The sequence below is a fragment of the Rutidosis leptorrhynchoides genome, chromosome 11 (assembly GCF_046630445.1).
Source record: "Rutidosis leptorrhynchoides isolate AG116_Rl617_1_P2 chromosome 11, CSIRO_AGI_Rlap_v1, whole genome shotgun sequence".
In the NCBI taxonomy this organism is placed as follows: domain Eukaryota; kingdom Viridiplantae; phylum Streptophyta; class Magnoliopsida; order Asterales; family Asteraceae; genus Rutidosis; species Rutidosis leptorrhynchoides.
This window is the reverse complement of record NC_092343.1, coordinates 6,387,050-6,400,110: the sequence shown is the minus strand read 5'-3', so window position 1 is coordinate 6,400,110 and position 13,061 is coordinate 6,387,050. Positions and strand designations below refer to the sequence as shown.

Here is a 13,061-nt window from a genome sequence, read left to right as displayed (position 1 = left end):
AAATCATCCATAAGTTAAACTCAAATTTTATAGAAGGATAGAAACTGAAACAGTTTCTTTTATGAGGTAACATAGATAGCACGAGAAGATAGATAATCTCGGACGAAGATATTTATGAAGATATCTTCAGAAATATTGAAGATATTTATGACGATATTTTGAAATTTCTAGATCAAAGGAGGATGAAGAAAATGTTTTCGCAAGGATTTAGAATAAGTAAGGAACAAGGTATTCGTTTAAAGGTTTCAGCAGATACTGAATCATCTGGATTTGTTAAGTACAGGTTTAGTGTTTGTGATTTGTCCACAGTCTCCTCCATGGTTTGCTCAATCCGATTTTCAGTACCAAATTTTCTATCGAGCATTCCTAACACTCAATTCTTTTATCATCACTTTTGGCCATTAAGACCATTTACTACATGCTGCTTCATCAGCATTTTCAAAGTTAACGAATCGTCATCGGTTATCAAACCGATGTGGTTTCAGGAGAATTGTGTTTTTAGATGATTAAACGCTGATGGTAATATGGTGGAATATAAAAGGTTCCCCAATAACAATAAAGAGTACGCATATATATCAAGGTTGTTTCGGATGAAAAGTCGGAGTTGACTTGCTGAAGCTGTGATAAAATTTGCTACTTTGAAAAGGGATTGCAAAGTGATTTTCGGTAGTAACATCGCCAAAGGAGCTAGCGCATATACGTGTTAAACCTTTACTCAGGTTCCAAGAGTTTTTCAGGTGCATAACTATATGCATTAATCTTTTATTCCGTAGATGAAGTGCGGTTGGTTCATCCTCTCGATTGAGGTATTTTCAAGAATCATGAAAGGTTTGAATGCGGATTGGAATCGTCAAGATACAAATGAGGTTTAAGATGAAATCAAGTGGCAAACTTGAAGAATCGTTTAGTTTCATATGTTATAATCAATATTTTAATTCATTTCAATTGTCCAAAGTTAGCAGTCCAATAGTCTGATTGTCCAACGGTCCAATAATTTCATATATAAATTAAATATATAATATTCGAATTAATTAATACGTATCGTGACCCGTGTACCGGTCTCAGTGTCGATCACAACTCAAACCATATATATATTTTGGAATCCCCCTCAACCCTGTATAGCCAACTATAGAGTGTCTATGATCGTTCCGAAATATATATATATATATATATATATATATATAGATGGGTCGATATGATAGGTTGAAACCTTGTATACGTGTCCCGTTATTTAAAGTGCGTAAAATAAATAAATATATATCATGACCCATTGCACAACGTGTTGTCTCAGAATTAATCCGACGTATTGTTGTACATGTGTCCCGACGGTATGTAAAGTGCAGAAATTAAATAACAATAAATAAAATTGCGAGAATGTAAATTGCGATAAATTAAATGTTAATCAGTTAGCTGGGAACAGTTAGCTAGGAACAGTTAGCGTGGAATCTTAACAGAATTTCAATTAGTTACTTCGTTTGTTTCTAACAAATTTTATTATATCTATTGTTTTCTTCATTATGCCACTTGTTGAATTTTGATAGGTCAAAATCGAAATATGAAATTGAATTTGAATGGAAATAGTTATTCTTTGGTGAACGGATACGTATATGTATGGATTTGAGCAGTATTTGTTAATGATCGCTGAATCAGAACTGAAGAGTGTACAGTGTAACTTATTAATGTGAAATCTAAATATTTCTCGGGTATTACCCACCCGTTAAAATATTTTCACCATTAACAGTTTGTACGAAAGAATTTTTAATTACAATCTTTATGAAAATATACATACGTATATATTTTCTTCAGATGTAATCATGAATTTTAATGAGTCAATAAGATATTAAACTCATTTGATTTATCATTAATACCAGATTACATAATCTCTAGAATTTTAGAAATTACATAATCGCCATGTTGAGGGGAGATAATTGATGTAGAACGATATGTAGAACGAAGATAAAGTAGATAGAACGATACGTAGAACGATGATTATGCTCGAGGTACAGAATGAGATGTTGAGGCGTGTGATGTTGAAACTTTGGTTGTTGATGGTACTAGTGTTGCCGGTGATGTTGCTGAAGCTGGTAGGTTCTGCACCATGTTTTCCAAAGTTACAACTCGAGCGCGAAATTCGTTGACTTCTTCTATTATTCCGAAATGATTGGCGGTTTGAAAAAGGGGATAAATAAGGTTTAGAATTATGGATAGAATATAATCGTGGCGAGATATTCGGGCAACGAGAGTGAAAATGGTGTTTCGAACAGGTTTGCCGGTAAGTGATTCAGGTTCTTCGCCAAAAGGTGAATTCGGTTGGTGAAAAGAATCGCTTTCTTCTTGTCTCCATTGGTTAAGTCGACTACGAACCCATCAGATGAATTGGGGATGGCTGATTGATTGATTCATTCTGGTGACACTGCTTCTAGAGCTGGAGTGGAACTCCATATCGGAATCCGAGGAACTTGATCTAATGGCGAATTCCATTTTGCTTGGTTAGATAAAGAGTTTTTGGTATGAAATGAATTTCGGATATCAGATGATATTCTAATTACATAGAATATCTATGTATAGTACAGAAGATCTCGTAGATTACGGAGAGATTTAAGGAAACGTGTCAGATAAAATCTACAGTAACAGATACGCTAAGATATGAATTTATCTGTACTCTATCTATCAAATAAGTGCAGGAAGTCGTGTCTAGACCTAGGAATAATAAGCAGGTAATTTTCCACTAGGAATGATAAACAATACTTATAATATGCAGCTAAGGTCGAAGTCCAGACTCGCTAATGCATCCTAACAACTATCAGTTAGACACACTAATGCAAGACCTGGTTCGCTAAGACCAACGCTCTGATACCACATGTAATAACCCGTCCTTATCCACCTGGATGAAATCATCAACATCTGGTTCCATTGCGAGGTACTCTCCTAAATATGCCAGGCATGACTCCATGTAATGTCTTTAAAATGAGCAAAATGCACAGCGGAAGACTTAATTCGTACCTGAGAATAAACATGCTTTAAAGTGTCAACCAAAAGGTTGGTGAGTTCATAAGTTTATCATAACAATCATTTCCATTATTTTAATAGACCACAAGATTTCATATTTATAAACATAATACACTCGCAAGTGTATGAAAAAGTCGTTGAGCACTTGGTAACCATACTTAACATTTAAATCACAGCAACATATTCTTAAATAAACCCTACACCGTACCAAATGTAGTAACAAAACGAAGTACTGTGCAACCGTTTAAAACTGGTCGTCCAGCCCGGTTGGGGTTGTCAGGCCCGATAGATCTATCAACAGGATTCGCGTTTACGCTCCTCACGTAAATATTAGCTACCAAGTATAAAGAAATATGCCATGGTACAACTCAACGTAGAAGGTATTTTAAGTACTTATGTCTATTTCGTAAAACATTTGTAAAAGCAGCGCATGTATTCTCAGTTCCAAAAATATATATTGCAAAAGCAATTAAAAAGGAAGCAAATGAAACTCACCTAATGTATTTTGTAGTAAAAATACATATGACTATATTGAACAATGCAGGGTTGGCCTCAGATTCACGAACCTATATCATTTATATATATATATTAACACCTGTAATTGTAATCGAATAACTTATATATTGTTAATGATATACTGGTTAAATTATAGGTTATATGTATTAGATATAGTTTTATGTAACTAATTGTTAATTGATAAAATAATGTTAGTAATAATAAATAAAAGATTGTATTATTTTATGGTAATAATAATGATGATAATACTTAAAATAGTTATAGTAATAAAGGTAGTTTTGATCATAAAAAGGATAATAAATTTTTTTTTTAATAAAAATGATAAAAATAATTATTAGTAATGATAATATTAAAAATGATTGTTTTAATAATAATAATAATAATAATAATAATAATAATAATAATAATAATAATAATAATAATAATAATAGTAATAATAATGATAATCTAATATAGATAATAATAAAACTACCTTTAAGGAAACAAGCTAAAAAGAAACATCAATGCACGAGCTTGAACTCGCGAGACTTCTCGCTTATCCATTAAACCTCCTAACCATTACGCTGTCCATTACTTTTCTGTTTTAATTTCCAACTCGATTCTATTAAACCAATATTGTTTCTTCTTCTTCATTTATCAATTATCATTAACATAACCATAACCATTCATGACATTAACATTTAATCACCTATCAAAACCTCCATATTTTATTAACAACACTCTCATTAACCCCACTCCCATGTTATCTTCCATTATTTATCTTATTTTCCATCATAAAAAAAATATGAAGTAGGAGCAGCCTAGTACAAATTCGTTGAGCACTTGGGTTGTTAACATGGCCCAACAAAAATTCCAATCTAGTTCTCAGCCCAACAGAGGTTGATACACCTAAACGGCCCAACATGCTATGAAATGGATTTGAAATTCACGGCCCAACAAGTGGTTCATAAATAAAATAAGGAACCGTAAAAGAAAGTTGTCTTTGGATTCCATTACACGTCCCTTTATCTAATCCCCATGTCACGTTCCATTATAAAAAAAATCAAATCAAACAAATATCCGCTGGAAAAGAAGGAACATGTAACCTCTATTTTTTTTTTTTAATTATAAAGGGAGTTAGTGGGTTTTGTACATAGTTGTCTGCTATATTGCAACCCAAGATCCATTATATTACACAACACTCAATTAGTTGTATCTCTATCACAATTTAAACTTAAATAGAACAACTGTTTCGTCAAATAGGGAACGGCAGCAAAACAGCGTCTATAAGTGTTGGTTTGAGGTGGTAACGGCAAAAAGGAGAACCGGTCAGCAGTTGATGAGTTCATGGTGTTTGAAGGTGATGAAGTGGTGGTTGTGGGGTGGTGATTCGAATAGTAGGGCGGCAGAGAAAAAAAATAAAAATGTTTGGGTTTAGTTAATTACGATAGAAGATTAGTAGTAGCAGAAGTGCACTTGTAGGTGGTTTTGGTGTGGACAGGAAGTAGATAATTGGTGACAGTGATTGTTCCCGGTGGTGTGATGGTTATACATGGTTAACGAAAAAAAATATATAGAGGGAGAGTAGAGAGAGACGAGGTAGAATGGGTGGCGATATAGCTTGTAGAGTTGTGGTGGAGTTTGGTGGTTAAATGGGTTCACCAATCCGAAAAACAAGAAGGAAAGGTGGTTGTTCATGGTTGTGGGTGATGGAATGAGATGGTGGATGGTGAGGGTAGGGTGGCGTAGATGATGATTTTAAGATGGCGAAGTGGTGCAAGAAGATGGTGATTGTGATGCTTACGACGGTTGTAGAATTGGAAGAGAACGAGAGATGGTAGTGTTTTGCAAAGAAGAATGATGCATTTTTGGGTGGTTTAAAAAGTGTGATTAAGATGTGAAACATAAAGGTCAGATTCAATTGGAATATTATGTGCTGGCAACCACAAATCGAGTGAAAGGACAGAAAAAAAAAAATATATATATATATATATATATATATATATATATATATATATTATAAGGTGATTGTGATCTAAAACGGATCTTGGCATTTGACATGTGAATTCGATATTTAACAAATTTTTAGCCAGAAGACAAAATAAATAAGGCTTGATAGTAATTTTAAACAGAACTTGATTTGTATGGAAATGACGAGTTTAATCTAATAGATAAATTGAAAAGATCATATAGCGATTTGTAACAACTTTTGTAGTTATATGTGTTTGATTTATATTAAATAAATATATTAATGTTAATAAAAATGTTGTTAATAATAATTACAATAATAATGATATTAGTTATAAAAATAATAATAATAATAATAATGATTATTAAATTTTATTTAAACGATAATAATATTAATAATAATAATATCACTATAACCATTTAATGTTAATACACACATAACTATTTACACACAATTATTTGTGAAACGTCGGGAATGGTCAAAGGAATATACGAAACACTTCAAAATTTTTGAGACTCAACCTAACAGACTTTGCTTATCGTGTTGAAATTACACTATCGTATCGAGAGTTTGATTTAAAATTAGTCGAAATTTTCCGGGTCGTTACAGTGTAATCCTTAAGGATTCATGTGGTTCGATCTCCAACGTTCAGATTGTTGACTTCAAGTTGAGACTTGGTCGCTTTTAGCGTTGTCCTTGGTAAAGGTACGCTAAGGAATTGATATCTCGGTACGAGATTGATTAAGTTTTTCCCGATATGGGGAATTGAGCAGGTTTTAGTGCTCGGATTGTGGCTTTGATAAATCGCGGGTGACGATTTTAGTTGTTAAAAGTGATCCATTGGGAAGGATTGTCTAGGAAGGTTCGTATTGGGACTTATGATTGAGGATCGTTGAGTAGGTCCGGATTGGTTAAGTGGAGAAGATCACGAGGACGTGATCGAGTTTAAGTGGAGGAGAGTTGTAAGACCCAAATATTTATTGTACATAATGTATTTAAGGTGTACGATGTGTGTATGGAGTGTGCACAGCATGTAGGTATTGCTTGCTCGATCGTCGAAGGAAACGGGACGTTGTCTGAAGTGACAAGGTGTGTACGTATCTTTTCAACCCCAAATAAAGTTTGTGTTGATGTTTCAAAGCCTTACCATTGGAAATAAAATCTTATTACGTTTCCAACGATATTTGGTTCATCGAAAACGGAGCTACGGTCAAAAAGTTATGGCCAAAACAAGTTACTGAAAACTGATCTGAAGGGTGGGGCGGCGCGCCACCTATTGGAGCGGCGCGCCAAATGCTGCTGAGGCAATTTTTAGCATTTTTAAAAGGTTTAAATGAAGGGTACTTTGGTCTTTTCACTTGGGGTCGGTTTGGGGTCATCAAAACTGATCCTTTGATCAGTTTGGATCACATTTTCACTCATCAAACACTCCCAACCTTATCTAGTGAGAGAGTAAGGGTTTTAGAGAGAGAGAGAGAGAGATAGGTGGATTTGGAGAAGAAGGAGGCGGGTTCTCATCAAAGCTCGGGTTTTAAAGTTGTTCCTCTCGTTCTTGGCTACGCGGTGATAGTATTGGTAAGCTCAAACTCCGAATTTCATTTATTTGATTTGATATTCAAGTTAGGGTTTTGGGTTAGTTTGTTGTAAAACCCTTTTAGATGATGAAATGGGTTTAGTGATGCTAGTAATCGGGTTTATTGTTAATTATTGGTGGATTTTGGGTTGGTGAACTAATTGGCCATGTTTAGAACTTGAAATTGGGTTTAATCACTTAAGTTAGTGATTATGGAAGTATTGAAACCCATTTAAGGTTATTTGGTTGACTAATTTTGACTTTGGGTCAAATTAGGGTTTGGTGGTGATTATGACCCAATTGGCGATTTAATGAGGTTTATAAACTTAAAATGGATTAAGTTGAAGTATAAAATCAAGTTAAATGTGTTTTGGTGTCAAAACATGTAAATGGTGAGATTTTGACCTTATGGGTCAAAATTAGGGTTTAAGTGTCATTTTGGGCAAGATAGGTGTTTAACACCTATGATCGGGTTTAATTGGCGTATTAGGACCATTCTCACTTGTGTTAGTGATTATTGGTTAGTTTGGGCACGGTTTGTGTTTGAAAGTGCATTTGGGTCGAAATGGCACTAAGTGACGAATTGGGTTGATTTGTGAATCCACTCTAAGTGTATTGTTGTAATTATGATAAAATAGGTATTTTCCATTGGCGAGTTGCTGATTATTTGGAAGCTTTCTTCAAGACTTCAAGGTGAGTGTTAATATCCTATATGCCTATGTATGTGTAGGATGGGTGCGGGTCGGGTGAAGGGGTTCTCGGTTATAGAGCTCACTTCTCATATAGGTGGAATTGTGGGACTTGTGTATAGGTCCAATTGGCGCGGTTGTGCATTTTGGGTGACCACCTTGGCGAGGTGCACACCTTGTGTGTACGTTATCACATGGGCGTGTGATGTGGATTATAACCCCAATGACGAAGGGTTAATATTGTGATTGGAATGAGTATACATATGTGTAAATAATGTATTTACTTGTATGAGGTTCGATGTGGGTTTAAGTTCGGGCGATCGATACCACATCGGGTCAATATATGATATGGGTTTAAAGTTCAGGCGTTCGATACCATGTTATATATGTGTGTGTGGGCGTGTAGTGTGGGTTTAAAGTTCGGGCGTTCGATACCACATACACATGACGGGTGGGTTTAAAGTTCGGGCGTTCGATACCACCCAGGGGTTAGTGATATATTTCCTTGTACACTAACGGTTGTTGGGAACACCGATGGGAAATTCGAAGTACCATTCCCTTGTGTTATTGGTTAACCATGGTTATTGTGTTGTAAGCGTGAGTCTTTTATATTGTTCGAGTCATATTTGTATATATATTGTTGTATTGTTGTGATGTAGCTAATCCCTCCGGGTGTAACTCTTTGGCGTTGTTCACCTCGCCGTTGGTGAACTTATTTTGTGATTGTATCTTTAGCTTGTTGCTTAGTGACTACGGTATGCTTAGTTTAGCTTGCCTTATTCTTGGATGTTGCGGTATGCGGTATTTGTTTATCTTTGTGGCGTGTCCATTTTATACATATATATGTATGTAGTATATTATCACTCACTAAGCGTTAGCTTACCCTCTCGTTGTTGACTTTTTTTATAGATTTGCATGGATGCGGTGGCTCGGGTAAGCGGGGATTAGTGGACTTGCGTAGTTGCTTTAGAATGATTGCTTTTGGAACGTTTAGGATTGGGTAGCGTATCCCCAATCGCCATGCTCGGCTTTATTGTGTATTTAAAGTCTTGTGGTCGAAAATTGTATTTTGGTACTTAAAGGGTAATTCGGGTCAATGTGGGCCCCAATGGAACGTGCTAGTTTTTATATATTGAACATGTGGTTAAAAGCCTTTTGCCTAAATATGTCGGGAACTAGTTAAACATTTTCGCGTTTAAGAACTTTTTGGACAGTCCACTTTGGCGCGCCGCGCAACATGCTGTTCAGGAATTTTTATTTTTTTTTATTTTGCAGTTTTCACGTGGTTTTGTCGTGGGATGGTTTGGGTTGTTACAACAAGAGTTGTGATTATGGCATTTGCACCTCTAAATGTGAGCTAAATAGTCTTGCATTGGTTTGGTTGTCTTGAAGAGTCCTTCCCTTTTAACTATCTTGGACTCCCTATCGGGGCTAATCCCAAATTGTATAAAAACTGGGCACCCATTTTCGATAAATTTAAAAAACGTCTCGCGGATTGGAAATGCAAAACTATCTCTTTTGGCGGTAGACTTACTTTAATCAAGTCGGTGCTCACTAATCTACCACTTTACTACTTTTCCCTTTTCAAGGCCCCGGTGGGTTTTCTAAAAGAACTTGAAGGACTTAGGCGAGATTTTTTCTGGGGTGGGTCAGGGGAACAAAAAAAGATGGCTTGGGTTAGTTGGGAACAAATTTTGTTGCCTTATGAGTCGGGCGGGTGGAAATTATTAAAAAATAAAAAGTATCACTTTGGGTAAAGGTCATAAAAAGTATCTATGGTGACAACGGGGGATTGGATTGTATTTCCTCAAATTCGGCAAACAACAAAAAGTTAAATGGTCGTACGTGGTTTAATATTATGATATTACTAATGAGTTTGTTAGGTCTATTGGTGCAGGTTCAGAAACAAAGTTTTGGAGTGAGAAATGGGTAGGTAATGTTGAACTAAAGATCGCGTTTCCAAGACTCTTCAGAATCGAGGCAAACCAGGCCGCTACCATCGCGGATAGATTGAATTGGATAGATGATCGAATTGTCATTTAGCTGGGATTGGACTTCGACACCAAAATGGCGACTTACCTTTGAGTTACAGCAGCTCGAAAATCTAGTGTCCGAGGTAAAACCATCAGGAAAAGCCTCGGATGAATGGGTTTGGAAGCCTTGTAACTCGGGAAGGTTCTCTTCAAAATCTATGATCGTTATGTTGGAAGAATTACAGTCTCCAAATATTATCCATCTCGAACCAACACTTAGAAACAATTTGATTCCTCAAAAAATTGGAATCCTCATCTGGCGAGCTTGTCAAAATAAACTTCCGGTTAGAACCGAGCTTGATCGTCGAGGCATTTATCTACACTCTACTAGATGCCCGGTTTGTGACGATGACATTGAAACTCTAAATCACACACTTATCCGTTGTAACACGGCATCTGACATTTGGGATAGAGTATTCAAATGGTGGAATTTGGATATGATAAATTTCATGGACATCAACGATCTCGCAAAATGTTCGAATTCAAACCTCCAAACTTCCACAGGCTCTACCATTTGGCAAGCGATAGCTTGGGTTACGACCTACTTCATTTAGAGCAATAGGAATGATCACGTGTTTAATAAGTCTAGATCCTGCAATGCAAAAATTGTGTCCGGAATTCAATCCAAATCATTCGAATGGATCTCCTCGAGACTTAAAAATAGGAATCTTGATTGGCTAAATTGGATAATTAACCCAAGGAAATTTGATGTCACCCTATCAAACAGAGAAGGTATTGGCTAATGTAACAGGGTTTTTTCATCCTCTCTTACTAATGAACTCTTGGTTAGTACCTAAATGAGCCGGTTAATTATTGCTTTGTCGCTAAGATTGTTTAGTACTGTAATTATAACCGGCCCAGCTTGCTTTTCAAGTGAGGGAACACTAAGAACAAATTGGTAAGTAGAGGGTTTTCCCTGTATTTTTGTTAGAGTATTCTTTTCGAGGTAGGGTTATTTATTCTTGTAAATGTTTCTCGTGTAGTTGCTTCGTGTATGCTGGCCGCATGGCTCTATTGTACTATTTGTGATAATGTTTAATAAAAGTTGTTATTTTTCAAAAAAAAAAAAAAGTGGATGGGGGGCATATATTGACCAATTTTCCACATTAAAATCATCCTTCTACTTTACAAAGCCCAACAAAAGCTATAGCGATCCAGCCCATTTTGGTTCTTGATAAATAATACGGAGTATTATTTTTGTTACATTCGTTCATTTAGTCCAGGTCTCCAGGAGGCCTAAAATTCCCTTTTGACTAAATTATACTCCGTACCTCTTAGACCACAGATAACGCTAGCGTTTCTCACCCTAACCCGCCCACAAACGCCCGGAATTGGGCGTTTGTGAGCGTTTGTGGCGGGGCGTTTGTCGCCCAAAAACGCTGGTACAAACGGGCTTGAGCAGGACGTGGCACTTGACGACTGGTGGAAATTTCTAGCCGTTAACCAAGTAGCCGTTGCCCATTTTTTTTTTTTTCTTCTCTCTTTTTCTTCTATAAATAAACACTCTTTATATTCATTTTTCACACACTTTATTCACTACACACTCACAAATATATAAAAGTTTATATCTTATTTTTGTTTTATCAACTAAAAAAATATGGATTTTTTAGCCTTAAGTATCGATTTGTTATTCGATTCAACGTCGTCCGAAGAAGAGGAAGAAATCCAACCAAGAACTCGTTTTCAAAGACAACCACGACGTTTTTTAAATAGAGATCGTGAAGCAGCGGGTCAATTATTGTGGAACGATTACTTTTGTGAAAATCCGACGTTTCCGGACGACATTTTCAAGAGACGATTTCGGATGCGCAAAGTTTTATTTCTCCGTATCAAAGACGGTATTCTTCAACACTCTTATACTCCTATGCCCCCGATCATTTTACTTTTTTCCAACAACGTCCGGATGCACTTGGACGTCTTGGTTTCTCAACTATTCAAAAAATAATTGCGCGTTACGGCAATTGTCGTATGGGATGACCGCGGATATATTTGATGAATATATTAAAATGGCGGAAAAAACGGGTTATGTTACTTTAAATAATTTTTGCAAGTGTATAATTGACTTATATGGGCGGGAATATTTGAGGAAGCCTAATGCAACTGACATTGCTCGGTTGTATTCGGCACACGAGGAGAAACATGGTTTCAAGGGAATGTTGGGTAGTATTGACTGTATGCATTGGGCATGGAAAAATTGTCCCGTTGCATGGAAAGGTCAATATACGAGAGGTGATCACGGTCACCCGACGATCATGCTTGAAGCGGTTGCTTCATACGATATGTGGATATGGCATGCGTTTTTTGGGATGACGGGTTCAAACAATGACATTAATGTGTTAAATCATTCTCCGTTGTTTGATTCCCTTCGTAAGGATAGAGCCGCACCTTCACCGTTTGAAGTAAACGGAAACCAGTATCCCTTTGGTTACTACTTGGCGGACGGGATATATCCCGATTGGACAACACTAATAAAGGGGTATACGACTCCAATTGAAGAGCCTAGAAAAAAATTTACTAGATTTCAAGCGAGTGCTAGAAAGGATGTTGAGCGTACATTTGGTGTTTTACAAGGTCGGTTTGCGATTTTAAAAACACCGGCACGAGTTATGAGTGTTAATAAGATGAGAATGATAATGTATAGTTGTATTGTTATGCACAACATGATACAAGAAGATAGCGGGTTTGCGTGAAGTACTTGGGAACAAGAATGGTTAGATAAACCCGAAAACCGGCCTAGTCGCAATATTGGGAGAAGGGTCAAAGATCGTCGATCACGAGAGAAAGAGATTCGCGATCGAGACGTGCACGATCAACTCCGTGAAGATTTAACGGCTCATATTTGGAACCTCCCGCCAAACTTTCGCTCGATGCATAACTAGTGTTTTTTTTAATAATGTACTGTAATGTTTTTTTTTTTTTTTGCGTGTATTTTTTTTAATTGTAATGTTTTTTTTTAAATAATTAATGTACTTTTGTCTAATTAATTTTATATTTTGTATTAAACAAAATAAAAAATAATTTAAAAACAATTAAAAAAGAAAAAGAAAAAGGAAATATCACGTCACAGGCTTACCAAGACAAAAGCCCCCATTACAGCCCCCCCAAAAAATGTCATGGCCCAATCACACAGTTTTCCCCCAAAAAGTGCAACTATACGCCTTCACGTCACAGTCACCATTATCTATGGTCTTATATGCTGCAACGGTAAGTACGTTAATTTTAAGGGAATATAAATATAGAATCTAGAGTTTACTTACAAAATCTTATCTTGATACCCACGTTTTACTTACACA

General features: G+C 36.1%; 3 protein-coding genes across 3 annotated transcripts in view; all 3 read left to right on the top strand.

The window, feature by feature from the left end:
- LOC139877283 (uncharacterized) overlaps nucleotides 1-9,668 on the top strand; it is a 32,516-nt gene extending 22,848 nt beyond the window's left edge. Inside the window, exons 3-4 of the mRNA XM_071864689.1 lie at nucleotides 9,128-9,411; nucleotides 9,633-9,668. Coding sequence (XP_071720790.1) covers nucleotides 9,128-9,411; nucleotides 9,633-9,668 — 320 coding nt within the window. The remainder of the gene's footprint in view (nucleotides 1-9,127; nucleotides 9,412-9,632) is intronic.
- Nucleotides 9,669-9,758: 90 nt separating this feature from the next.
- LOC139877282 (uncharacterized) lies at nucleotides 9,759-10,322 on the top strand. Its single transcript, XM_071864688.1, has one exon. The coding sequence runs from the start codon at nucleotides 9,759-9,761 to the stop codon at nucleotides 10,320-10,322; it is 564 nt and encodes a 187-aa protein (XP_071720789.1).
- Nucleotides 10,323-11,774: 1,452 nt separating this feature from the next.
- On the top strand, nucleotides 11,775-12,458 carry LOC139877281 (uncharacterized). Its single transcript, XM_071864687.1, has one exon. The coding sequence runs from the start codon at nucleotides 11,775-11,777 to the stop codon at nucleotides 12,456-12,458; it is 684 nt and encodes a 227-aa protein (XP_071720788.1).
- The last annotated feature ends 603 nt before the right edge of the window (nucleotides 12,459-13,061 follow it).

What these genes read in the sequence shown, in the direction of transcription:
- LOC139877282 (XM_071864688.1), top strand. Translation starts at nt 9,759, where the DNA reads ATGATCGAATTGTCATTTAGCTGGGATTGGACTTCGACACCAAAATGG.
- LOC139877281 (XM_071864687.1), top strand. Translation starts at nt 11,775, where the DNA reads ATGGCGGAAAAAACGGGTTATGTTACTTTAAATAATTTTTGCAAGTGT.